This window comes from Agelaius phoeniceus, chromosome 21 (assembly GCF_051311805.1).
Source record: "Agelaius phoeniceus isolate bAgePho1 chromosome 21, bAgePho1.hap1, whole genome shotgun sequence".
In the NCBI taxonomy this organism is placed as follows: domain Eukaryota; kingdom Metazoa; phylum Chordata; class Aves; order Passeriformes; family Icteridae; genus Agelaius; species Agelaius phoeniceus.
This window is the reverse complement of record NC_135285.1, coordinates 6,224,884-6,250,390: the sequence shown is the minus strand read 5'-3', so window position 1 is coordinate 6,250,390 and position 25,507 is coordinate 6,224,884. Positions and strand designations below refer to the sequence as shown.

Below are 25,507 nucleotides of genomic sequence, written 5' to 3'. Positions count from 1 at the left end.
GAGGCGCGGAGCGGGCGTCACCCGACGCTATAAAAGGCGGCGGCGCGGCGGGCGCGGTGACAGCGGGGGCGCGGCGCGGCCGGGGCGGCTTCGGGGCCGCCATGGAGTTCAACGTGAAGAAGCTGGCGTCGGACGCGGGGGTCTTCTTCTCCCGCGCCATGCAGGTAAGGCGGGGCGGGGCGGCACCCCCGCGGGGCGGGGGAGCCGCGGGTCTAGGCCCCGGACGAGCCTGGGGGGCTTTGCTCGGGCCCGGGGGGCCTGGAGAGGTAGGTCGGAGCTGGGTGGGTCCGTCCGTGTGAGCTGGAGCAGCGCCCGCAGGTGCATCCCCTCGGGAGCATCGCCCCGGCCGTGGCTCGGGGGTGCCGGGGAAGGTCCGGGGGAGAACCCCGGGGATGGCCCTCGGAGTGGGGAGGGGATGAGGGGGCACAGTCGTGCCTGGCGTTATTGACCTTAAAGGAACAAAGCTGTGTGGTCTGGCCTGCGGCTGCTTTGTCCGTGCCCAGACCCGCCGGGAAGGGGTGCGGGGATCTGGAGGAGCTGCCCAGGGGGGATGTGGAGTCTCCCACTCTGGAGACGTTCCAAAGCCACCTGGACGCGCTCCTGTGTCGCCTGCTCCAGGTGACCCTGCCTTGGCAGGGTGCTCGGATGGGATGCTCTCCAGAGGTCCCTTCACACCCGAATCACTGTGGGATCCTGTGGGACCGTCCCTGGGGAAGGGCGCTGGAGATGCCAGCCCTGGGAAAACACTGGGACCATAGAGCGATGGGAAGGAGCTGCTGGGAGCCAGCAGGTCGGGCCTCACGGGGCTGCTGAGGCACCAGGACCACACGAGGAAATGGCAGGAGCTGAGCTGGGGGGTTAGGTTGGAATTAGGAAAAGGTTCTCTCCCTAGAGGGTGCTGGGGCACTGAACAGGCTCCCCAGGGAATGGTCACAGTCCCAGGGCCTGTAGTGCTCCAGGAGTGTTTGGACAACGCTCTCAGGCACAGCAGAGGATTCTTGTGGCTGTTTCTCTGCCGGGCCAGGAGTTGTACTTCGATGATCCCTGTGGGTTCTTCCAACTCAAAAATATTCCGATATTCACAAACTTGACATCAGGAGTTTCTGGGGATGAAGCAACCCCCTCGGAGCTGTGAAAAAATTTGGGTACACATGAGCAGCAGACATGCAGCAGGTGGTGAGATGGAGCTCCTGAGTGTATTCATTTCTTGGGCATAATGGGTGAAAAACTGCTCTTGTTTGGCCAGGAGAGGAAAGAGGCAGGTCAGAACTGGTTGGGATCCTGTCTGGAAGGTGAGGTCCAGCTGGTGGCTCTGGGACTGGGCTTCTTGCTCTGCCTATTGTGTGGGGGCTGGTAAACAAAGAGAGCAGAACTGCCTCATTCCAGACCTTCTGTGCAGTGGAGTAATTCTGGCTCTGTTGAGGACTGGTCTCCTGTAAGCAGCTATCACCTCCTGCAACCGTGCCAGTGAGTCATATGTTATGAAAAGGGGAGATATTAACTACAGGTGCAAAATAAGGAGCAGATGGAAAACCTAAAGATGCCGTTCTCATGCAAATGACCTTGGATGCAGAAGAAATGCTGGAGAGAAATCTTATGTTTAGAAGCCTTATTGTAAGTCTCTGATAAATGTTTTTTAGCTCCAAGGCGTAGGAAGGAGACAGGCCTGGGAACAGTGTCTGCACACAGTGATTCCAGAGCAAGGAGGCGTTCATAAATCGTGGCTGCTGCCTGCTACACCTACTCCACTGTCTCGTACATGAATATTCATATGCCTAATTACAGTAGTAATTTCTTGAAACCAAATGAGCACTGGCACTTGTGGACAGCGAGCAGGTGTGTAAGGAGGGGGAACTGGAAGGAAGGAGATCTCTGAGGCTGAAAACCACCTCATGAGGGGTCACTGCTGGGGGAATTCAGCCTTTTTGGATGCCCATGGAGCCCTGGTGTGGGTGAGCCCTGCCCCATCTCCCCCAGAGCCACCACTGACAGCTGAGCTCTGCTGTGGGCAGTAAGAGCTGGCTTTGTAGCCCTCTTTAGCACTGCAGATCTTCTAGGATGGGAATAAGCTGTCTAGAAAAAGCTGTTTTCTGTAGTGTTTGGAGATGCTTTCTCCAGCTCCAGGCATTTAACAAAGTGATGTTTTACTGGAACTGCAGCGACTGGGAGATAAATGGACTGGCCATTATGTGCTGTTCCACTCAGCCAGCATTTGCTCCTGCTGTCTGGCAGAGCAGTCTGACCAACACAGGAGCTTCACTTGAACTGGAATTAGGGCTCAGCCAGGGGGAAAGGAGACAGGGCATGGTCAGCACAACACCTCTGGGCTGGCTCAGGGCAGGAGCTGGTCTGAAATCTGTCAAATACAACCCAACATAGGAAGAATCATTTTGGACTAGGTTCCTCATGACAAAACCCAGTCAAAACAGCTCAAACCCACTGCTTCCTTAACCTGGCTCTTCCTTGTTTAGACTTCAGTCCCAGGGCTCCTCCAGAAAAGCAGAGCAGACTGGAAAGTTGGGGTAGGAAAGCAGTGGACAGCTCTGCTACCCTGGGAGTGGGGAATGAGCTTCTAGGCTGGGGCACTGCAAGGGTACAGAGCTTGTGTAGGATTCAGCATTCAACTGAGGATGGCCTCTGTTGCCACTTGCACCAGTTGCAGCCATCAGATCTGCACTCTCTGAGGGATGCAGCACCTGCAGACAAACTCCCAACAGCTCAGTCTTCATCTTCACCTGAAGAAGGGCCTCTGTCTTCGATCAGCTGCACCTTCCAGTTATCATAAGTGGGTCTGATCCCAAACCTTGGCCAGTGGAAGCTGTGTGGCCACACATTGGATTTCTCTGTTCTAGATAGGCTGCAAGCCAGGCTCTTTCAGGGAGCTCTGGAAACTACTGTAGGGGTCTGTCTTTTGTCAGTTCTGATGTGAACAGACTCTGGGTGAAAATGCCTGAGGGTGAATGCAGCTTTTGGGTGCTTATCCTGCCCTAATGTCATTACTGAAAAAGCTAGAAGCTGACTTACTCATCTTGAAGCCCCTGCAGACAGACAGACTCCCCCAGCTCCCTGAACCCTGGTGATCAAATAGACTTTTATCATTAGCAGATAAAATAAACCTTCTGCTTGCCAACCTTATTAATGCTCACAGTTTAAAAGCTGGGAGAGCAGAAGGTGACCCAAGGAAAGGACAAGGTCCTGGTGGGGACACAGCCAGGACAGCTGACCCAAGCTGCCCAAAGGGCTATTCCATCCCATAGGACATTGCTCAGCAGTAAAACCTGAGAGAGAGGAGGAGGTGGGACACGATTACAGAGCACATTTGTCTTTTGGAGTAACCTGGACATGGACTGAGGCCCAGCTTCCCAGACAGTGGTCACACATCACTTCAGATGGGAAGAAGACAACAAAATCTTTTGGTTTCCTTTGCTTCCACACACAACTTTTTCTTCATTAAACTGCCTTTATCTTGAACTATGAGGTTTTTCCATCTTATTTTCAACTCCCCTGTTGTGCTGAGGATGGAAATGATGGAGAGGCTGGGTGGCACCTCATGTCCAGCCAAGGTCACCCACCACCGCAGTGTTTTTCCTCTGCTGAATGCCTGCTCATGAGTTAACCAAGCTGTCCCTGTTAATGGCTTCCTTCTGTCCTCTAGCACAGTTTCACTTGGCTCCCAGCCTGGCTTTCCTGCCTCCTGGTGACCAAATACTTGGAGCAGACTCTCTATCTGCTCCAGAGTTGCTGAAAATCAAGTCGTTTTCAGATGCTGAGTGGCTGTGGCTTCTTTCCTACTGCAACCCTGTGCAAAGAGGGAGCCAGGTTTGCTGAACTGACTGTGTTGTACTTTTGGTCACCAAAAGAGCAAATGTTACTGTGTTTTGGGCACTTTGAGCTATTTGGAGTCTTTGAAAAACTCAACAGTTTAAATCCACTGGCAGCTACAGGAGACTATTCCTGGTTTAAGTCTCCTGGCCACAGTTTGATCTTTGAAATTTAATAATACAGCATACAGGCCTGGGCTTTTATTATACTGGGATTTTATTCCCCTTTTAAGGAAATGAAGGTGCTGGTGCTTTCAGCATGGGCTATTTTAAAGCCTAACTGTGTCCTTTAGACAGGCCCAGCCTGTCTGATCTGTACCTGTAGTGCAGAGGGGCCCCTCCAGCCCAGCACCACTTGCTGACCCTCCTGACATCCCAGACTTGAGTCAGCCAACTCTTTTGGGGAAGGGGCTTTTCCCCAAGCTGTGAATGCTTAGGGCAGCTGCCCTAACTGAAGTCCAGCACATCCATGCTCCTGTTGGGCCTGTGGCCCAAGTGCTGCTTTCCTGCTGGGTCACCCTGTTTGCCCATCTGGGCCCTGATAAAGCATCTCTTGTTCCTGCTGGCCAGCCAAGCCTCCCAGAGGAAACTCAACCTTTGGCTGAATTATTGATGTCCTGGAATGCAGCACAGCTCTGCTCTTCCTGGAGAGTGAGAGTGGCACTGACAAAAGGCTGCCCTGCATTATTAAGCACCTGCTCTGGGTCAGCTGCAGGGATGTTCCCTGCAGGGGAGCAGCCTCAGCACTGCCACCTGGGCCATGATCCCAGCATGCAGAGCTGGGAGTTGGCTCAGGGCTGTTGACCCAGTCCTCAGGTTCTAGAAAACAAATGGGAGTAGTTCTGCCACGGCAGGATGGAGGGGCTGGGGGTTCTTCTCAGCACTGCAATTGCCTGTGCTCTGCCAGCCCTGCCTCTCTCCCCAGGGATCTGTAACAGACCAAGCCTGTAAATCAACTTGATAAAACCCAGTATCACTCCCATTTTTGGTAATCTGTTGTAAAAGACAGCAGTGCTTCTAGTCTGGGAGCAGCAAGATATAAAATACTCAAAATCTGTCTTTTTACAGTCAGGAGGCTTGAGAGTATGATCAGTTCATTTCTCCTGCATCTCTTGGCGTCACAGTGAAATATTTTCAATCAAATTTCTGTATTATGAAAACAGATTCCCAAGAATAGAAATTCTTTACAGGGGAGTTCTGCCTGAAGTGCTTGAGTAGCCAAATTTCATAAACTGCTGTTCTTCTACCCTTCTTTTCACTGGGCAGCCAGGTAAGAAGGGACAAGGGACCAGCAGCTGAGATCTGTTGCCACCCAAAATCTCAGATTTCCACTTGCAGCAGACAAAAACACAAGCCAGCTCCTAGGTCAGTGTAATTTACCTGTAATCTCCCGAGCTGGCTGTGCCTCCAGAAGCTTCATCTGATCTCATGGCAGGCTGCTCCTGCAGCAGGTGGTCCTGCTCTCCTTGCACTTCATGGCACATCCCCACCACTGCTGTGGAGTCCGCTGGGTGCTCTGATAGGGCTAAAACATCACATTAGAGATCAAATTGAGCTGGATCAGGGACTCTGTGCACAGGAGAGAGGAGGAGGAGGAGGAGGTAGCACTGGGCAGGGACAGCACCCACCCAAGGCTGTGCCTGGGCTGGGTTCAGCACATCCAGCTCCTGGCCAGGGGTCAGGGAGGTGCTGAGGGAGTTAAGGGTCAGTGGAGTCACAGCCTCCTGTGCCTTGCACCCACTCCATGCCCTCCTTTCCAGCCCTGAAAGAAGCCTGAATAAGAGATTGTCTTCTGGCCTGACCCTTTGGAACCAGGGGCTGTGACTGAGATTCCTGCCCACTCTCCCCTTCTGGCACTGCCAGGCATCCCCAGGCTTGCTGTGATCCTGGTGCTGCCCTCAGCCTCTTTGCAAGACAAACAAACAGCTTTAGTGCCTGATTTGAGATAAGAATTGAGTTTCTGATTTCTGGCAAATGCTGAGCTGTGACCCCTGCACTGGGTTACACAAAACAGCCACAGAGGACAGTGATGCCAAAGGTGTCACTTGCTAATAGAGCAAAGGACCCCAGAGCTGGAGTGCTCAGGACAGTGGCAGTAGCACTCTGGAGATGCTGGAGTGATCTGGCACTGCAGCAATGCTGTAAGAAGCTGACTCAATTCAGCTGAAAAGAAATTGGGTTTAGGTTTGACAGCTCCAGGGCAGATGCTGGTGCAGGATAAGCCTAAACTGCAGGAAAAAGAGCTGGACTTGAAAGTGAGATGAGGTCTCAAAATACTGTCTGGGGAAGGGGGGTGAGAGAGACTTACCTTTGCATCAAAGAGTCTTGTTTAGGAAAGATCTTTAACAGATGACTCAAGAATTGGTGCCAGATATCTGGGAAGTCCCAGTTTGCTGCATGGCAGTGACTCAGCCCAGCCTGGCAGAGTCTGAAAACAGCCCTGGGCTCCCAGACAGAGGAAAGCAGCCTCAGCCACTGAGAGCCACGTGTGGCCCCCAAAGAAATCACAAACCAAGCAATGCAAGCACCCTGTCACACTGAATCTGCTTTTATCCCTGTCCAGCATTGGCCAGGGGACCATGGGGAGACCTGGGTAAAATTACAGGGCAGTAACCAGGGGCTGCTGGTGCAGAGACCAGAGGCAGGACCCCTGTCCCTGCAGCTGAGGCTCTGTCACCACCCACATGTGACAGAGCACTCCACTGCATGGTGCCAAACAGGTCGCTGTGTAAACATAGCTGGAGGCCTTGTATATCTCAGCCATCTGGTAACAGGACTCCAAGGGCTGTTTGCCCCTGCTCTGGGCTCTCCTTATCTCACTTGGTTCCCAGCATTGGGCTGGGTGGGGAAGGAAGGGCTGGCCAGGAGGCCTTTCAGAAGGGCAGCAACCCCAGATCAAGACCCCATGGAAGGGACATCTCAGCCCACCTAGAGCTGAGCTCTGGAGTAGGGAAGCAGAGAGGGGAAGGTACCAGTGGTGGATGAGACAGGAGCTGCATTTCATCCCAGAGCTTTAGCCAGGCTGTAATCTTTGGCATCTGCCTGTGCCAGTATTGCACAGCAGCATGTCCTGGTGACTCAGCAATGGCATCAGAGACCAGTAACAAGGGTTAAGGGACAGCTGGAGCCTCTGTTGGACCCCAAATGGCACAGCTGTCCAAAGGGTCTTTTAGCATGATCCATCAAGGTGCTGGTTCTGTCAAGAGCAGGGAATTGTGCTTAAAAATTGGCCAACTTCACTGAAAGGAGCAAGTGGGAAATGGGATGGGAGGAGAGGGAATGGTCTCTTCTCTCAGAAATCCCTCAAGGAAGCAGTGGAGGGTGTCCAGGCCATCTGAGGCTGCATCTGACAAACCTGGTCAGGTTCCACTGCCCAGTATGAAAACACTGGAGACTTTCACCACCTAATTCTCCCTACTGCTAATTTTAGACTTAAAAGGAATTGCAGAGGGAAGGATTGTCCATTGCCAGTATGAATCTGAGTGCTGAGAAGAGTTGGACAGTGTTATATTTCAATTCCCTGCTTCAGAGTGTGTCCCAGCAGAAGAGTCTCTTGCTGGAAGTGGTTTTATCTAAATCCTGAGTTTGAGTCTCCTGACCTCAGGTGGTAGTGGCATTCCTGACCCCTTGTGTCTGCAGGACACAGAGTTGGTCAGTAGGAGATGAAGGGATTTAGCACCTTCCCTCATGTGAAGGATGTGTTTTGCTCTCCTGCATGAAGCAGTGGAAGCCATGTGCATATTTAAATAGATCCCTCACAACTGGAGTATTTCTGTACTAGACCTTATTAAAAGTTACTTATTCTGGAACACCTCTCAGACCTGGAGTCTATTTTTAGCCCAATGCTTGTTCTACTCTTGGGCAAAAAAATTGCCCTCTTCCCCTGAAAGATGCCTGGGAGAAAAGAATGATACCTTGAAGGGGTTTTAGCTCTATTCTAAGGTAAATACACAAGACAAAGGCAGCTTCACTGTCCCTTATTATCTCTCCAACACACTGTAAATCTGCTTTGGAAGAACAGACCTAATGACTGCCTTCTTCCTGCAGTTCACTGAAGAAAAGCTGGGCCAGGCTGAGAAGACTGAGCTTGATGCCCACTTTGAAAACCTCCTGGCCAGGGCAGACTGCACAAAGAACTGGACAGAGAAGATCTTGCGTCAGACTGAAGTTCTGCTACAGCCAAACCCCAGTAAGTCCAGCTTCTCCTAAGGCTTGAAGGACAAATGTCACTTGCAGCTCAGTGCTGAAAGACATGGCTTCTGGCAGGGTTTGTGGGGTTTGGGAGAAATGTGTCCTTGCAGGGCCTGTTCTTCCTCCCTGAGCAGCTGAGAGCACCTCAGAGCCTGGCAGTGCCCTGGGGCAGGGACACCTGCTCCTGGCACTGCTGCCTGCTGTCCAGTGCATCACTGAGGACTGCATGGGCTGGGCTATCATCATTCCCAGTTCAGGGACCCTCTTTCAGCCTCCCTGGTGTCCCCACTCCAGGTGCCAGAGTAGAAGAATTCCTGTATGAGAAGCTGGATCGGAAGGTGCCTTCCCGGGTCACCAATGGGGAGCTGCTGGCACAGTACATGACAGAGGCAGCCAATGACTTTGGGCCAGGGACACCTTATGGTAAGTCAGCCTGGCTAATGAAGAAGCCCTGGGAATCCATCCCTGTTTTGTATTCAGATGTTTGCAGCAGGCTCCTTCCTGGCCACACAGAGCATCTTCCTGCTCTTAAATCCTCACAGCACACAGCCTTCACTTCCAGCTGTCCTTGCCCCTGCCATGAGCTTTGTTCCTGCTCTCCAAATCAATAGTTGTTCAATAGTGAGTCCTGTTACAGCCAGAGCAGCTGTAACTGCATCTATAGCCAACACTGCCTAATCAACTCATGTTTTCTGCTCTGGTGCTTTTTAATTTGCTGCTCTGTTCCTGTGCCTCTGTTTTACGAGGCAAAGAAGGATCAGTCTGTGCAAGCAGGTAGAGCAGTAAAATCCATCAGTGGCATGAGTGCCTCAGCAGGTGGATGAGATCAGAGCTGCCCTGGGAGCAGTGAAAAGATGCCTCAGGCCAGCAGCAGAGTGGGTAGGGCTGGAGCTGGGGTGGGCCAGGCACGGTCACCTTGCCCAGGCCAGGTACAGCTGTGCTGTGGAAGCTCTGGGTGAGCTGGCTGAAGCCAACACATGTAAATTGGTTTCTCTGGAGCTGAAGGTTCCTGTTGTTGCAGGAAAGACTTTGATAAAAGTTGGAGAGACTCAGAGGCGCTTGGGTGCAGCAGAAAGGGAATTCATCCGCTCTGCCTCCATCAGCTTCCTGACCCCACTGCGCAACTTCCTGGAGGGGGACTGGAGAACCATCTCTGTGAGTGTGCCACCAGGGCAGGGGAAGCTTGTCACAGCCCTGGAGACAGGGAGGGCAGGGGGAGAGGGAAACAGTGCCAAGAGAACCCCCTTTTCATTCCCTATGGTAAAGGATGACTCCATAGCTCTCCCCTTAAAGAATGTAAAGATGAGGAAATACCAACCCTAGATCTGCTCAGGTTCCCCCTCTGATAGGGAAGGGTTGCCTGCTTATGTGCATGAAGAAAGTAACTCATTTCCCCACTCCTGCAGCTGGTGGGCACCACCCATCACAGGCTGCCCTGTTTCCAGGAGGTTATCCTGTATCCCTGGCAACCAGCCCCAAAACTCTTGCTAAGGAGATGAGCATAGCAACTGGTTCTTTCTCCCTGGCATGTTTTAATAAAGAGATAGATTTGATGCCTAGGTGATAGCACACCCCCTCCTCAACCCTGCTTCTAAGCAGTGTGCTCTGAGCCATCTCCTGTCCCTTCCAGAAAGAGAGGAGGATCCTGCAGAACCGGCGCCTGGACCTGGATGCCTGCAAAGCCAGGTTGAAGAAGGCCAAAGCTGCCGAGGCAAAAGCAGCGGTAACTCCTCCCCTCCTTCCCCTCCCGGTCCTTCTGGCCCCAGGGCTTGGCTCACATGGTCAAAAATTGGGTTACCCTGCTGTGTCCTGTCTCTGGCAGGCATGGGTGGGGGAATTCCTCATCTGGGGTGGAAGGGAGCTGGGAGCAGGAGCCATGTGCCTGTTTCTGAGATGTCCTCCCTTGGGGGAATTGTTGAAGCAAGCAGTTCTGAGCTTCTGGAGTCTGGAAACTTGCACTTGACCCAGGCTCCTGCCTCCTGACTGGTCAGGGTTGCTGGATGAGTTGTGCTAGTAACTAAGAGGCTGCATCTTCTGAGGACTTGCTAATTTCCATAGGGGATGTTGAACCAAGCCAAGAGAGAGCTGAGCTGGGAGGTGCACAAGGGAAAGGCTGCTGGAGCTCTGCAGCAGTCCCAGCCTGTCAGGCTAGTTAGGATTCTGCCAGCTCCCAGGCAGGAGTGCTGTAAGGGATGGCCAGGGTCAGCCTGGCTACAAGGTCTGTCCCTGAGCCTCTCTGCTCCCTCTGTTCATGGTGCTCTAGTTACAGGCTTGTCTTGCCCTCTGGCTTTGGGGAATTCATCCCACTGGGCACTGATGGTTTCCCTGGAGGGCCTGGTTGGAGCTGGTTGTCATCCTGTAGAGCTCTGGCTGTTGGCACAAGGACCTGCCAAGTTCTGCTCTTGCCTTGGGGCCAGCAGCTCAACTGGCAAATGTGTGCAAGTCAGAATCAGCCTGTCCTTGTCAGTCAGACCCTGGGATGCTCTGGGATGCCAGCCCTGCTATGAGCCTGTTTCTAACCATCTGCCAGCTGGGCCTCTGGCCTTCTCTCTCCCTGGGTAGCCAGTTCCCAGGTGTTTTCCCTTTCCTCCAGCTCCAGTTACATCCATGGCAGATGGGGAAGCTGTGCTAAGCTCAGCAGCCCTGACAGAGTGCTCAAACCTACACAGGACAGCTGTGAACAGAAGTAGTAGCTGCCCTTTTAAAAAAGCCTCCTCTAATCAGTCAGGTCTCCCAGATCCTCTGAAAGTAACTTCAGGAATCCCCCATTCCCCTTCTGGAGGGGACAGTGCCCCCACTCTCAGGGGAAACTGGTGCCCATTGCTTTATCTTTAAGCTCAGAGCAGGAATTCAGATACCTCCTGTACTTCCTCCCTTTCCACCCTCTTCACCCTGTTTCCTACAGGAGGTGATCCCAAGGCCTCTCACCTACCCACACTCCTGGTTTAGGGGCTCCCCTGTAGCTGGAAAAGAGAAACTTTGTTTCCCACTGGAACTTTTGGGGTGCCCCAGGCAGGTGCAGAGCCAATCCAGGCTTTCCAGGGTGTCCTCCCCAAGCCAAGCCTCAAAGGAGCAGAGTGGCTGAAACACTGAGCACAGCAGCAGAGCACATTCAGCTGCTGCTCTGGGGACCCATCTCTCACCCAGCTCAGCCTAAAGGGCTCTGGGTGCCTCCCTGGCTGCTGGGTGACAAGGTGGAAGCTCCCAGCAGTGGGGAGAGCTGCTCCCTCTGCTCTAAACACCTCACCTGGATCACAGCATTCCCTGTAACCTGCCTGGAGTCCTGTGTCACACCTCCCCATCCAAGCTGAAGTGTCCCAGCTCTCCCAGCTCACCTCTCTCTTGCTGCTCTTTCCCCTCTGTAGTACAAATTCGTGTTCCCACAGCTTCTGTCTCCTGATGCCCCTGGAGCTGCTGCCCAGACCTGTGAGCTGCTGTGGAGCACCTGGGCTTGTGCATTTCCCACAGACTCTGTGCTTTGTCCTCCTGTTGATGCTGTTTTGTTTACTAACCTTTTTGTTTTGTTTCTTTGTGATTTGCTCAGTGTGAGGGAGATGTGAGTATTGACTGTGCTAACAGTGCTGTGATTTTTTTTTTTCCTTTAACACCTCTCATTGTCTCTTTCCCATTTTTAAAAAGAAAATTCATATCTCCTTTGTCCCTTTGGGACTGGCCCTGGAGCATGTTCTGAGCGTGATCAGGGCTGTGGCTGCCTGGGGAAGGTGCTCCAGAAGGGGGGGAGTGTCAGAGACTGCCTGCAGCCCCTCTGGAGCATCCCTTGGGTCCATCCACATTGCTGCAAGCAGTGCTCAAGAGAGGCAGGGGCTCCCCTGAAGACCCCCTGGGCTTGGGTGGCCAGTCCCTCTCTGGAAGGGCAGCCCAGAGACAATGACAGGATGATCTGGTTGTGCTCCTGTTCTGCCCCTTTTCCCCATTACCAGAGTGGAAAGGGGAGGGAGGTGGGTCCCTTTTGATCACTGCTTGCAAATACAACTTCTCCATGCACAGAAGTACAAGAGAAGCTTGCCTCCTTCATCCCATGTGCTGTGACTAGTTTTGGGACTCCCTGGAGACCAGGGAATGGGAGGAGAGGTTTCTTCAGTTGCTCTTGATCTTCAAAAACCAAAAACCATAAGCAGCTATTTCTCTGAACCATCCTTTCTCCCACAGGGAGGACTCCAGCCTACTTGCTATGCTGGCCTCAAACCTCACTGGTGCATTTTTCTCCCTATATTCAGGTTTAACTTGCAATAGGAATTGCTCCTCCTTATTCCTTCCTCCAGCCATCCCTAAAACTCCTAAATGGTATGAAAAAGAAGTATGGTTGGGACTGCCTGACTGCTCTTCCACACACTGGTCACTCATTCCAGCTGGCTGCTTGGGCCCAGCAAAGTGGGTCAGTGTGTATAAGTGGATGTGGGTGAGTGCAGAGAGATTAACCTGGGAGAGGGAACGAGGGCCTGAGGGGATTAACAGCAGAGCTGGGATGCAGCAGGACTGTGCCAGCCCTGCACAGCAGCCTGTGTGCAGGAAGGGCTGGCCAGGAGGATCCCTGGTGTCGTTGGTTTGTCTCTTTAGGTAGTGCTGCCATCCCAGGAGGAGGCCTGGTCTCACCTGAATAAAAGCACCACGTTCTGTGGTGGGTAGTGAGCCCAGAACTGGGGGGGATGGACTGGATCCATTGCACTTCCAGGGAGGAAATCTCCAGAGTGCTCAAGTCTTGGTGCCCCAGAGAAGCTGGTTTGCCTCTGGAGAAGGTGGTTTGGTTTGGAGGTTTCCTGACCTCTGGGATGAAAACTCCTGCACTGCTTTTGGCTAGACCTGGCTTGGCTAAGCCGTGTGCCTTCCTGGAAACTGCAGATCTGGCTCTGTTAGGAGGAAATGTGGCTTGGAGAGAGTGAGAGCAGTAGAAGGTGCTGTGGGAGGGATGCTCCAGTGCTGGCAAACATTCCTACTTTAAGGGCAAGGCCCTGTACAGTGGCTGTGGACAGGAAACAAGGGCAAGGGAGGTCCTGCCCACAGGACTGAGTTAATGCAACAAGAGCAGCCTGCTGGCTGCAAGGGAATGGGAATGCCTTTGGGATGGTGCTGTATGAGCTGACAGCTGTAAGTACAGAGTTCCCAGCAGCAGGAGTGTCTGCTGTTCAAGCACCAGGTGTGGCTGCACAAGCCAGTCCACCTCCCCTCCTCTCATCAGAGTCTGAGCAAAGCTCCCAGCACAGGCAGGAAAAAGCCACTGGTCTCTTGTTCCAGCCATCACCCAGTGACTGCTGTTGGCTCCTCTGGTGCCTTGTACATGACCCTCTATTCCCCCCCAGGCTGTGCCTGACTTTCAGGAAACCAGACCTCGTAATTACGTGCTCTCCGCCAGCGCATCAGCGGTAAGATCACCCCCTCCTGGGTACTGCTCCTCCTGGATCCTGCCTCTCCAGCCTCTTCCTCCCTCTCTCCACCTAACTTAGGCCTAGTGCTCTGCTGTTTTCAACATTTTAATGTGACATGGGCTGCCCAGGCTCTGACAGCCTCCAGGATTCACATCACCCCTCTGGGGGTGCCTGCTCAGGGTCTGGCCCTTTGCACCTGGGATTGCTTTCCAAACCAGCTTCCCTGCCAGCCCTCCTCCACGTTTCTAGTGGGGATCTTCTGATGGCTTTTTATTGCTAGAGGAGCAATTGAGAGGAACAACCCCCAAGAGTGGCCTTTCTGGATGGTTCCAGCTGTACAGTGGCAGTATCACACATGTGACTGCCTGATCTGTACTGTGGTGTCAGAGGCTTTGAAGCTGTCAAGAGAACCAAAGGTGGAGGAATCTCTTTGCCACCAGTGTCAATAACAGTGCAGGTTTGTCTGTTCTGCAAACAGAGGTGATTTTTTACAGTTTCATTGTGTTGGCAGCTGTTCCACAGCCAGATGTGCCCGGGGTGGGTGAACAGCCCCCGTGTCTCCACTCTGTTGCACTGAGTGGATGTTGGCCAAGCAATTGAATTCCCATGCTGTGTTCATGGCTCCCCATTGCACAATGTCACATTTCTCGTTAAAATGTTGAAAACTGATCATCTTGCTTCCTAACCAGCATTCAGAACAACACTGATGCCTGCTAATAGAATAAGCTGGGAGTGGGATCTGCTGATATGAAAAAGGACAGCCCAGCCTTCTCAGAAACAAAAACCACAGCGGAAACAAGCTGGATTTGGTTAATGGGAAACCCATCCCATTTGGAGCCAGAGGTGTGTCTGAGCTGACAGCATCAGTGTTAGTTCCTAGGGGGATCTGTCCTGACCTTCTTGGAGAGCAATGCTGGGATCAGAAACAGCTTTGCACAACACTAGAAAATGATTTCCATCAGTCCAGGCTCAGTGAGAGAGTCCTGCAGAAGAAGCTGATGCTGGTGGTGCTGCAGTTCTCCTGCCTCCTCGTGCAGCTCAGAGCCAGCCTGTGGCTCTGCCTCTTCCCTTGGGAAGTCTGTTCCAAGGGACTGCAGTGAAGCTCTGGGAGGCCCAGAGGAGAGAAGCTGGGCTTTCCCTGCCTCTGAACAGACCAGGCCTAAAGCACAGGTGAAGACAAGCATTTGTACAGTGTGCATTGGCATCCATGGAGTGCCCAGACCCTCAGTTGGACACGTCCAGCCCTCACCTGAAATTACCTTGATCTGCTTCTGCTCTATTGCAAAGCTGCTCTGGGGAGCAGGTGCCACATACAGGAACATAGCAGGAGAACAGATTCTGTGAGGTTTTTTAGGCAACAAGTGTCTACCCTGGGACATCTGTGCCTGGTTCAGTGCTCCCTCATCAGGCTCTGCTGGTGCTGGTGGCACTGGGCAGTGAGAGCAGGGCTCTGGGAGAGCAGCCAGCACTGACCCCATGGCTTTGATGATGGCACAGCAGGGCCTCCTACCAGGAGTGCCTGTGGGAAATGTGCTGGCCTGACCTGAGTCAGGCCTTGTGGCTTCCAAAACTCTTTCAGAGGCTGCAGTTGGTGGGTGAAAGGCCACCTGAAGTCCAGCTGCCCTGGCAGGGGTGACACGAATTACAGTTTGCATCTCTAATTAGCAGAACACAGGCTGAGCCCAGGCTGCTGCCTGGCTCTGTACAGGCAGGGCTGCTTGGCTGCAAGCTCTCAAATCCCAGCATTCATCCCCAAGGGTCAGGCACTGCAGCAAGGTAGGAGCTCTTCATCCTGTTGCTCTGCTTTTCTTCCAGGCCAGAGTCCTTGTGCTACTTCTTAGTGTGCACTGAGAGTGCAGAGCAGTGGCTGCTGCTCATCTGCTCCTTTCTGGAGGGAGGGGTTGGTTATGCCCAAGGGAACAGCTTTGTCTTACAGGTGAGCAAACAGGTCAGCTCTCTCCTGGACCACACATGCCCTCAGCTGGGCTCTGATTTGGATTCTAAATTTACTTTGTTGGTTTTTGGAGAGGTGGATAACATGGTGCTTTTATTTTTTTTTTCCCCTTCCATGACAGGAGGGCTCAGATGGAATTAAATCCAAGAAAAAAAAGCACCTCCCTTGTTTTGTATGAGATGGAGGCTGAGGAGCCATTTCTCCTCTCTCCCACACTGACCTTTTGTTTTTGTGTAAGAAGGTGTACATGAGCTGTGCAAGCCTGAATCTCCTTTTCTCTCAGACCCTGCCATGTGCTGTACTCCTAGGAATGACTCCAAGAAAAACACATTGAGTGCCTTAAAGAGGATTCCTCTGGCTTGAGCTGGGGTGCAGGAAGACAATAGCAGATCATGGCCTTTTCTGCCCTCTGAGCTGTCCAAAGAGGAGCCACAGAGAGTCTTAGCCCAGGGATAGATCTGGGCAAAGCTGGGCTGTCCCAGAACACCACAGGGTCAGATCTGGAGGTGGCACAGCAAAGGCAACAGAGGAGAAACAAATCTGGCTACAAATGCAGTGGGTGCTGCATGGATTAAATGGGGCTGCCATGGTTTAAACACTGTCCACAGTGTCTGAGTGGAAGGCCTGGGATCAGAGGGGAGCTTCCCCTTGCTCCTGCAGTAAACCTGCTCCAAACCCCTGGGGATGTGCTGGCAAAGGCCTTGGGCCAGAGGAGCAGGTCAGGATCTGTTTCTCACCTTCCTGCAGGATGCTGCCACCACCTCCTTCCACAGTAGGAGCTCTTAGAAGGGGAAGGAACTTGTGTCCCCACACATGGCTGAAATTGGCCAGGCCTTACTCAAACCAATTTCTGATTTGCAATAACAAAACATCCCCATAAAAATCAAAGAAAACACCCACCTCAGCACCCACACCAGGACAATAATTCCAATCAAGTAAGAGGGGCTTCAGCCCCTGTGGCTGCTCCTTAAATTGGCTGCTGGAGTCTCTCTGCACCTGGGGCTCCCAGAGCCCACCTGGGGACAGCTGTGAGCAAAGCTCAGCTGGGAGAGCCTGGTCCAAGCAGAGCCTGCTCTCCCTCTGACACCCATGTCCATCACTGGTGCCTCCAGTGCAAATTCAGCTGTGTCTGGTGAGGTGACACCTGCAGAGGTGACACTGAGCTCCACAGGGCTCATCCCCTGGCCCTGCTGGTGTGGGTGCTGCAGGCTGCTATGCTCCTGGATCCAGGGGGATTTCACATTGCCAGGACTGTTGGTTGCTGAGGAAAGGCCAAGCCAAGGACCTCTGGGAAGGATCAATGTGTTTTTCTGTTTTTCTGGCTCCTCTCTGCCTTTGCCATTGCTGTGTGTGATTTCTGTTCATTGTTTCGTGTCCTGAAGCCAGATCCCAGAAGCAGCTGGAGGTCTCCAGTGTTCTGCTCCTCAGGTGTGCCCCTGTGGATGAGGAGAGTAGGAAGGAGCTGTGTGATGTTTTGCCTGGCTCAGAGGCAGCATCCAGCCCCTGCTTCCTCCTTGCTGTGCTGTTGGCACTGCAGGCTGGGTGGGTTATCCCATTTCTCTGGACTGTGGGTGAGGAACATTTGCCCTTATGTGGCCTGAGCTCAAAAAGCTCACTTGCCTCTCCACAATCCTAGAAAAGGGCTGTCCTCCAACAGCAGCCTCTGCAGCTACAGCAGAGTGAGCCTGGCTGTGCAGAGGACTCTGCTGTTACTGCTTTTTTTTCCTGGAGCCCATGGAATGCAGTGGCTGTAGCAGCCCTGGCAGGGACTTGCTGTCCCATTGTGAAACTGAACTCCAGGGTGCAGGAATGAGGGGAAGGGGCATGGATCTGGCAGCTGCTGCTGGGTGAAGGGCTGGCCTGTCCCTGGAGCTGGCCTGCTGTGTCCATGGAGGGTCCTTGCTGTTGGTGTCAGTGCCCAGTGCCTCACGACGTCTCCAACACTGATCTCCTCTCCTGTTGCTCTGTGGCCCCCACAGCTTTGGAGCGACGAGGTGGAAAAAGTAAGTACCCAGCTGGAATTGTGCTCAAACCTTCTGGGGGTGTTCAGAGGACAGGGGTGCTGTGGAAGCCTGCCTGTTCCCTGGCAGGGAGGGTCAGGGGCCACTGCTGCTGTTGTGTGCCCCAGCCCTGATCCCTCTGGGTGGTTCAGTGCAATGGCAGCAGCTTGGGATGAGCCATGGGCCCCTGGGCTGTCCCTGGTGGGAGACACTTCCCTGGCATCCAGGTGTGTGTCTGTGTGTGGTGAAAGGAGGCCCAGAGCTGGCTCCACACAGAGCTGCAGCAAGGACAGAGCTCATCCCCAGCTGCTGCAGGGAGCAGCTTGGTCAGGGGGGGAGGTTTGAAGCCTCATGGAATTGATTCTCTCTGGATGAGCTGCACTTACCCTTCTGATCCCTGGAGGCTCTGGAAGGGAAGTGTGACTTGTCCATGAGGGTGGATGGAGGGCTGAGACCAAGGTAAGCTCTGTGTGGAGCTCCAGCACAGCCTGGAGCTTCCAGAGACACCTGGGCTCCTGTTCTTTCCCACCTCAAACACCCCCAGCAGGCATTGCTGTGAAGCCTGAAGTGCAGGATGGCAGAGGTTCTGTGTGCTGTGCATGACAGCAGCTTGTTGCTGTTACTCCAAAGGCATCTGCAGAATGGACTGGCTGTTCCTGACCCAGCTCTTCCTCTTCTTTAAATCCTTCACTCCCTCAACCAAACAAGCTGGCTACAGTCAGCTATGAGCATGCAAGGATCTCTTCTCTCTTTGGGTTATTCTGCTTGGATAGACTGAAGTGTGTAAGTAAATGTTGGAGTTCTCCATGTCTTGGAGAAGCACAAGACTGGAAGAGGCCTCCCAGGTCACCATCCAGCTCTGGTTTTATAGGAAACTGCATCCTGCAGCTGCTCACAGCTGGCAGGGAGAGGCAGATCCCAGGCAGCACCAAATGGAGCTGAGTCTGCCTGGCACAAGTTTAAATAGCTCTGAATGCTGGAGTGTCAGCTCACAGGAGCAAGAATCACTTGGTGTTTTGAAGGCATTGCACTGTTGTTTTCTGTTACATTCCCCTTCTCCTTTAAATAATCCTCTTCATACAGAGGATGCAAGAAAATAGATCAGTTGAGTTGCAGCTTAAAATAGACAAATCTGATTATAAGACAGTCAAAGCATTTCTTTGTTGTAGCCTGGCTCTACACTGGTAATGCTGCTACCAGAAGAGAGCTGTGCTGGCCCCAGCAGCACCTCCAGCTTGTCCTGCTGGGAGTGCTGGGTCTCCTCTGGGGTCACCAGTGATGTGGCCTCTGCTCTGAGGCTGTCAGCCTGGCTGGACCAGCCCTCTGGGCTCAATTCCAGACATGTCAGTCCTGTGCCAGAATGGGCAGGGCATTCCCAAAGCAGCAAAAGGAGCCCCTGCACCAAGGCAGCTCTGATGGCTGCACGTTCCTGGAGGAGGGGAAAGGATTCTCTTTCCAGTGAGCTGGAGCTGGGTGGGTGTCACTCTTCTGTGACCAGTCCCAGCACATGCCAAGAGGACACCAGCCCTGGTGTTAAGGAATGCTGCAGAGAACACTGGGGATGCTTGTCACCCCTTTGCATCAGCAGGAGGGGAGAGCCAGCACCAGAGCACTCGGCTGCTCCAGCACTTCTGGAGATCTCCTTGCCAGGATCCAGCTGGGTGCTCTGGTACTGCAGAATTGCCCCAGTGTCACTGCTCTCTTTGGTGGGGGGAGAGATGGGTCTCCATGTGAGCCTGTCTCTGAATCCCCAAAGCTGCTGTGGAGCTGCCTGCTATTCACCAGTGTTTAATTCCTCCTAGCTCAGAATCAGTAACTAGCCCCAAAGGAGACCCTTGGGTAGAAGGTGGATTGGGATGTTCGTCTCCATTGCAGATTTAATTAGCAGCAGCAGTTTGGTAAATGCTGCCTGGCCTCAGTCTTTGTTCTGTGGTGATAAAAACAAAACCACTGCACTTCCAGAGAGAAGCCCTAGGGAGGCTGTGACATTCCTATGCCTGCAGGTGCAGAAACAGGGGATTAAAGGGACCAGAGCTGGCATGGGACTGACTTCCCACAGAGCTCAGGATTAACAAAGCCTCCCCATCTTCATCTTCTAGTCTTGTGGGAGTAGGAGCTTCCTTGCTGGATGCATCAGTTTTGAGCTGCCATTCCATCACCTGCAGTGGTCCAGTGCAGGATTAAGAAGGAATCAGCCTGAAATGCAGCCAGAGGTCTCTGGGATCCCAACCCAGGGTCTCTTGTGCCTGCTGCTCAGTGTCACAGCTGGATCCTGCTGCCAGGGGGGTGTGGAGGGGGGCTGCAGGGGCGGCTCAGGGCTCCTGCCTTGTGCTGCCTGAGCCCCTGTGCTGTTTGCAGGCGGAGCACGAGCTCAGGCTCACCCAGACCGAGTTCGACCGGCAGGCAGAGGTGACCCGGCTGCTGCTGGAGGGCATCAGCAGCACACACGTGAGTCCCCCTGGGCTGGCAGGGACACAGAGACTCTGGGCTCCTGGAGTCCTGCATGTGGAATAGAGGTGGGAGAGGGGGTGAATTGGGGGTACCCCAGGGGAGCAGTAGCTGCAGCAAGAGGGTTTCTGTGCCTGGCAGCCAAACTCAGCCAAGCTGATCTTCCTTTTCCCTGCAGGTGAATCATCTTCGCTGTCTCCACGAGTTTGTGGAGTCTCAGACCAACTACTATGCTCAGTGCTACCAGTTCATGCTGGATCTACAGAAGCAACTGGGCAGGTAAGACAAGAGATTGCTTTTACTTCTTTGAGAGTTATTGATCTCCTTACCCCCAGCTCAGGGCTCTTTCCCCCTCCCATATCATAATGTTGGGCAGAAGTTATAAAGTGCCCTCACAGCTCTGCCAGAGTTTCTGAGTTTACAGTGGTGACCAGTCCTGGTGGTGGTGGTGCATTTGGAGCAGGCTTTGCCACTGGTTTTTTACATTCCTCTCAAAGCATGATGGCCATGGGAGTTTGAACATTCTTCCTCTAAATTAGTTAAATCACACAGGACTCAAATTCCTGTTGCCAAGCAATGAGCCTGAGCATGCTCTGCTGCAGCAGTAACAAAGCCCAGATTCCATATTCAGTGCTGCTGGCTGCACATCCCGTGGGGTGGGCTGGGATGTTCTGTCTGGTCCTGTCACACCAGCACAGGCCTGACCCAGGAGGGGCTGTTGCCTCTACGTGCTCTCTCACACTCCTGTTCCGTTCTTTTTCCATGCCTGCAGCTCCAAAGGAGAAATGTAAGTATGATATTGGCCAGGATGAGCTCTGAGGGCTCTCCTCCCCTCAGTGACTCTGGGATCTCTGTGTGATCACTGCCAGGGCCACAGCTATACCCCCTTAGATAACTGAGCCTGAGCTCCATCACTGTGTCTCTCTAGAGAGCCTGCAAAGCCTGGGAGCCTCCAGCTGTGTCATCCAGTTCAACAGCATCAGTGCCCATCCCTTTCCAGAAGAATTAGCAGGCAGAACAGGTAACACAGACTGTGTGAGAGCAGGGCAAGGACACAGCACAATGGACCCAGTCAATGAGAGGCCAGAGCAGCACCTGCCCAGCCCCCTCTGCAGTGCCACACATCAGTCTGGTACTCTGCAAGTGCTGAAACAGAGCCCTGGAGTCACAATGGGCAGACAAATGTCACCTGCTGCAGCCTCAGCACCTGAGAACTGAGGCTGTTTCCCCACATGAAGGGCAGTGTGGGTGTGCTACAGCTCACTCTGTAGGCTGCAGCTCTTGAGCATCATCTCTGCAGAGCAACTGCTGAAAGGAAGAGCTGATTGTGGATCCTCAGGCTGGAGCCTCTCTGAACTGGGCTCTTTTCTCCCCTGTAAGATTTTCAGGTACGTTCGTGGGCAATGCAGAATCTGCGTCTCCCGCAGCCGCCACCTCTCCTCCTGTTGCTGCTGCCACGCTCCCTGCTGTGCCTACAATCCCAGTGGTGCCCACAATTGTTGGGGTGCCCAACAGCGTGGCAGAGGGTGTGCTGAACCCCAATGAAGTCAAACCTCCTGCCAGTGGGACACGCAGGGCCAGAGTCCTCTACGACTACGAAGCAGCCGACAGCACCGAGCTGGCACTTCTTGCAGATGAGGTTGGTGGCTTTCCTGAGTGTTGGATTTGGCTCACCCAGCAGCCCATGGTGTGCCCAACAAGGACTTTGGTTCCTTTTCCTGCCCCTAAAACCTGCTTTATTAATAGTCTTTTCATGGATAGCAGTATCTGCTGAGTTGCAGTGAGCTTGTGCTCATTTAGCCATTTACTATTTAACATCACCCAAATAACTGCCCCTGTTAAAGCCCAACTGTACCAAAAATACTCAATATCCAATACTCCAATACTTAATATTTGCACTGTGACCCTCAAATACAGCTGCCTTATGCAGAGCCATGGGATAAGCTGTTGGCTGGAGGCCTGCTCTAATCATGCTGAGAAAAAAAGAAAAATCAGCAAGTTGGAAACTATTCTGTTCTGTAGACTGAACTTCCATATTCAGAAGGGATGACATAGCAACATGTAAAAGTACCTTGAGTCACTTTGGAGAATGAAAAAGCAACAGGGACATCACTGGCCAGTTTTCCATAGATCTTGTGTTAAGCTGCAGATAGCTCCAGGGAAAGGGCACAGATGGCTGCTAAATAACTTCAGGAATTATTGTTCTTTCAGTCCTCATCTGACTGAACTTCTTGGCTCTGTCTGCAGAGTAAGGTCCTGTCTAATGTGCTGTCTTCTCTCCCCAGATGATCACTGTGTACAGCCTGCCAGGCATGGATCCAGACTGGCTCATAGGGGAAAGAGGGAACCAGAAAGGGAAAGTTCCTGTCACTTACTTGGAACTGTTAAGTTAAATGTTAAGGAAGAATGTACAAGCAGAATGCACCCCTCCTCTGGCACTTCCAATGCGGATTTCCTCATCCGAGACCATTGCTCTCTTCAGGGTCGACACTCCATTGCTCATACAGGAATTGGGGGAAGGAAGTGGGAACACTGTTCTGGTGAGGTTTTGGGAAAGGGCTGATGGCACCCAAGACTGAATTGGTTACCTACCAGTGCAGCCTGCTTTGAGGTTAGTCCTGATGGCACAAGGTTCCTTGGTTCCATTTTCCCTTCCCTGCCCTAGTCCTGTTCCTCCCAGTGGCTTTCCTGGGGTGAGGGAGCTGTGTCCCTCAGCAGCTGCTCACCACTTACACTCCCTGTGGCAGGTGTGGGTTGGTGCCTCTCTGCCCCCCTCTCTTCTCCAGCAGTACAATTGCCCAAGTCCAACCATTGAGCATTCCAGCAGGGAGGTGTCCCACACCCCCCTCTGACCTGTCCTGGCACACAAGGCAAGGAGGCTGCAGTTAAAATTTTGGAGCCTGGTAAGCTCACACCCATCCTGCTCCCCTGGGAGACCAACAGTGCACAGCTGGCCAGAGCCACAGTCACTGTCCTGGGGCTGGAGGCTCCCACCTGCCCCTGTCCCCTGAAGCTGGAAGATTTCTTTGTGAAGACCAACCTGCTACAGTAGGGCCTGACCCCAAACCTCTGTGCAAGGGACCATGCATCTTGCTTGCATTTCCTCTGGGAAATTGCTCTTGGACTGCAAAGTTTACAAGCCTTTTTACAAGCTTTGCTCCCTGTGGTATTGTCCAGGCTTTTCTTTCAGTGTGTCTGTCCAGGCATGTTTTAGCCTGACTTTATTTCCACCCTGAATCACTGATTTAATGAATGTTTCCCCTCCCATGTCAGCAGTGAACAGACTTGGTGCATCCTAGTGCAGAAAGGGCCCGTCCCAGCTGCTGTGACCCCCACCAAGGAGCTGTTCTTGGCCACACACACTCCAGAACCCAGGCTTAGCTCAGGTGTGTGTGTGCCTGCTCACTCTGGAATGAACTCTTAGCTAGAGCTCACCTAAAGGACTTCCACTTGATGTGTCACAAGTTTTCCACTCAAGCTGGATGGAAGAGAAACTCACCTGCACCAAACTCTGTTCACACCCTTCCCCAGGTATGTCAGAACTAACTTTGCTTGTTTATTGATCTTTTGCACTTTCCCCAAAGGTTTTGTGACCATTCTAATGTAACAGGGCACTGAGCACCTGTGTTTGTGGGGCTCATGGGTTTCAGCACTTATTTGCCAATAAACAAAACTGCCTGACCTGCTGCCTCAGCATCTTCTGTGGGCTCAGGGCTGTCCTTGCTCCCCAGCCACAGAGCTGTGGGGACAAGCAGGGACACAAAGGAGCAGCTCAGGTGAAAGCAGAGCCCTCCTGCTACCCCAGGCTTGGAAGTTGGGGCTAAAAGCAAAACAAAGCTGCTCATCCTTCCTGTCCCACCTGACACTCCCAACACTCTGTCAGAGCCTTGTGGTTCCTTTCCCAGCTGCCACATCTCAGTTGTACTACAGCTTCAGGGGTGCTGAGAAACAACAGCTCCTCCTGCACTTGAGGCAAAAATAGAGCAGCAGGATGACTTCAGCTGCTGAGAGACCCAAGTGCTATTCTGGATCTAACAGACTTTTTGAGTTGTTATGGAAACTAGATCTGCTGCTAATCTAAAATCCTAAAGTCTTGTCCCTAAGACCCAGCTTGGAAGGAACTCCTGGGAAAAGCAGCTGTTGAAATGCTCTGTAATGCAGCAGTAAAGCTTGGCTGTTCTAGTTAAAGAGAACAGGGAAATCAAATGATGTTGCTGTTCTAGTTAGTTTTAAAACTGCCAGGACTACCACTCTCATCATCCTGATCTATTAGAGATCTACTCCTGCCTATTTCCCTTCCAGCATGTATATTTTCCCTCAGGCCAGTGACATCCCTCTTCCCCTGTTATTCCTTTCCTTGGTACATTAAAGCAGCAGCAGCTTAATGAAGCAGAAAATGGTCTCTTCCCTCAGAGCAGCCAGCAGGAATTCTCTTCCTGGCACCAGCACTCTGTTCCCTCTGCAGTAGGAAAAAGGCACATGGAACATCTCTTGCTACTGACACTGCACAGGGAGGTGACAATTGTGCTGCTTCTTTGCAGATGTCAGGGGAGCCCCCCTGGCTGGATCCCTCTGTGCCTGAGGGACAGGAACAACTCAAGACTGAAATGCTGCTGCAGCTCTAAAACACACATAACCAATGGCACCCACTGCTGCTGCTGTCTGGCACCAAGGGCTCCTGCCAAGCACCACCAACTCACTCTGGTGCTTGAATAAACATCTAGAAGAATCCATTCTTGTTGAACACCAATACGGTGATGAGCACACTCCAACTGCCAAAGCCATAAGGAAGGAAGGGATGAAAAAGGAAAGATCCTGACCACAGCTGTCAAGTAACAGCCTCTGCTGTAACTGAATTTGCTTACATGGACCAGATTCCAGCTTTGCTTCCCTCCCCTTGGCAGCCCTCATCCATTCTGTCTCTGCAGTTGTTCACCTTCAGCTCTCCCTGCTCACACCCAGTTCCCCATGGCACAAAGTGTTTCTGGTTGCAGGCTGCCCCACCAAAACACCACTGGGTTTAGGACTGTCTCACCACCTCACAAGCCCCTCTCCTTTCTGCTTTAGGACTTCTCCAGGCAGTTCAAATCTCTCCAAAGCCCTCAGGGCATGTGACACCAGAGATCAAAGAAATGTGCCAGGATATTGCCAGCACTTAAGCTTATAAGGTAAAAAAGCCCAAACAACCTCAAAGCAAGATAATCTCATTTTCTAGCTCTAGTCTCTTTAAAACCATTGAAATTAAAAAGGTTCTGGCTGGTAAAGCAATCAAGTGTCTATTTAGGAAAGAACTGGTAGGTTATTAGCTCACAGCTACACTTGAGTTCTTAGCTTAGGTAAGTCTGTCTAGATTTCAGGCTGTATTTTAAGCAATAATCACTGACTTTTTCTTACTGTCATTACTACACACTGAGCCTCAGAACCTTAAAGAGTTTGTTGATCTAGAGCTACACCACATGCTGCACCTTCACTGTGCAGGGGAATATCCCTGAGGAGTATTTTATAGTGGTGCTCCTTTCAAACCTCCCACGAGTTCCCCAACGGGAGAGTAAGAGAAAGGGAGTGGGTGTGGGGAACCCAGGGAATCAGCCTCTAATTACAATCATTTCAGACAGTCTCTGGCTTGTCACTTAGAAGTCACAACATTAGCTGGGATTTCAGCTCAGCAGAACTGGTGCTGCTGTGTCCAACACAAACCCATGAACACAG

General features: G+C 52.5%; 1 protein-coding gene across 7 annotated transcripts; it reads left to right on the top strand.

The window, feature by feature from the left end:
- The first annotated feature begins 7 nt into the window (after positions 1-7).
- SH3GLB2 (SH3 domain containing GRB2 like, endophilin B2) lies at positions 8-23,479 on the top strand. 7 transcript variants are annotated; one of them, XM_077189201.1, is made up of 13 exons: positions 8-164; positions 7,869-8,010; positions 8,307-8,435; positions 9,034-9,167; positions 9,643-9,735; positions 11,557-11,568; positions 13,331-13,393; positions 17,330-17,353; positions 19,709-19,798; positions 19,977-20,077; positions 20,571-20,585; positions 21,179-21,437; positions 22,084-23,479. In XM_077189201.1, exons 1-13 carry the CDS (start codon positions 102-104, stop codon positions 22,189-22,191), a joined length of 1,233 nt encoding a protein of 410 aa, XP_077045316.1. In that variant the 5' UTR covers positions 8-101; the 3' UTR covers positions 22,192-23,479. The 7 variants fall into 7 exon arrangements, with proteins under 7 accessions (XP_077045316.1, XP_054502263.1, XP_054502266.1 ...); XM_054646288.2 differs by lacking the exon at positions 11,557-11,568; XM_054646291.2 differs by lacking the exons at positions 11,557-11,568; positions 13,331-13,393.
- Positions 23,480-25,507: the final 2,028 nt, after the last annotated feature.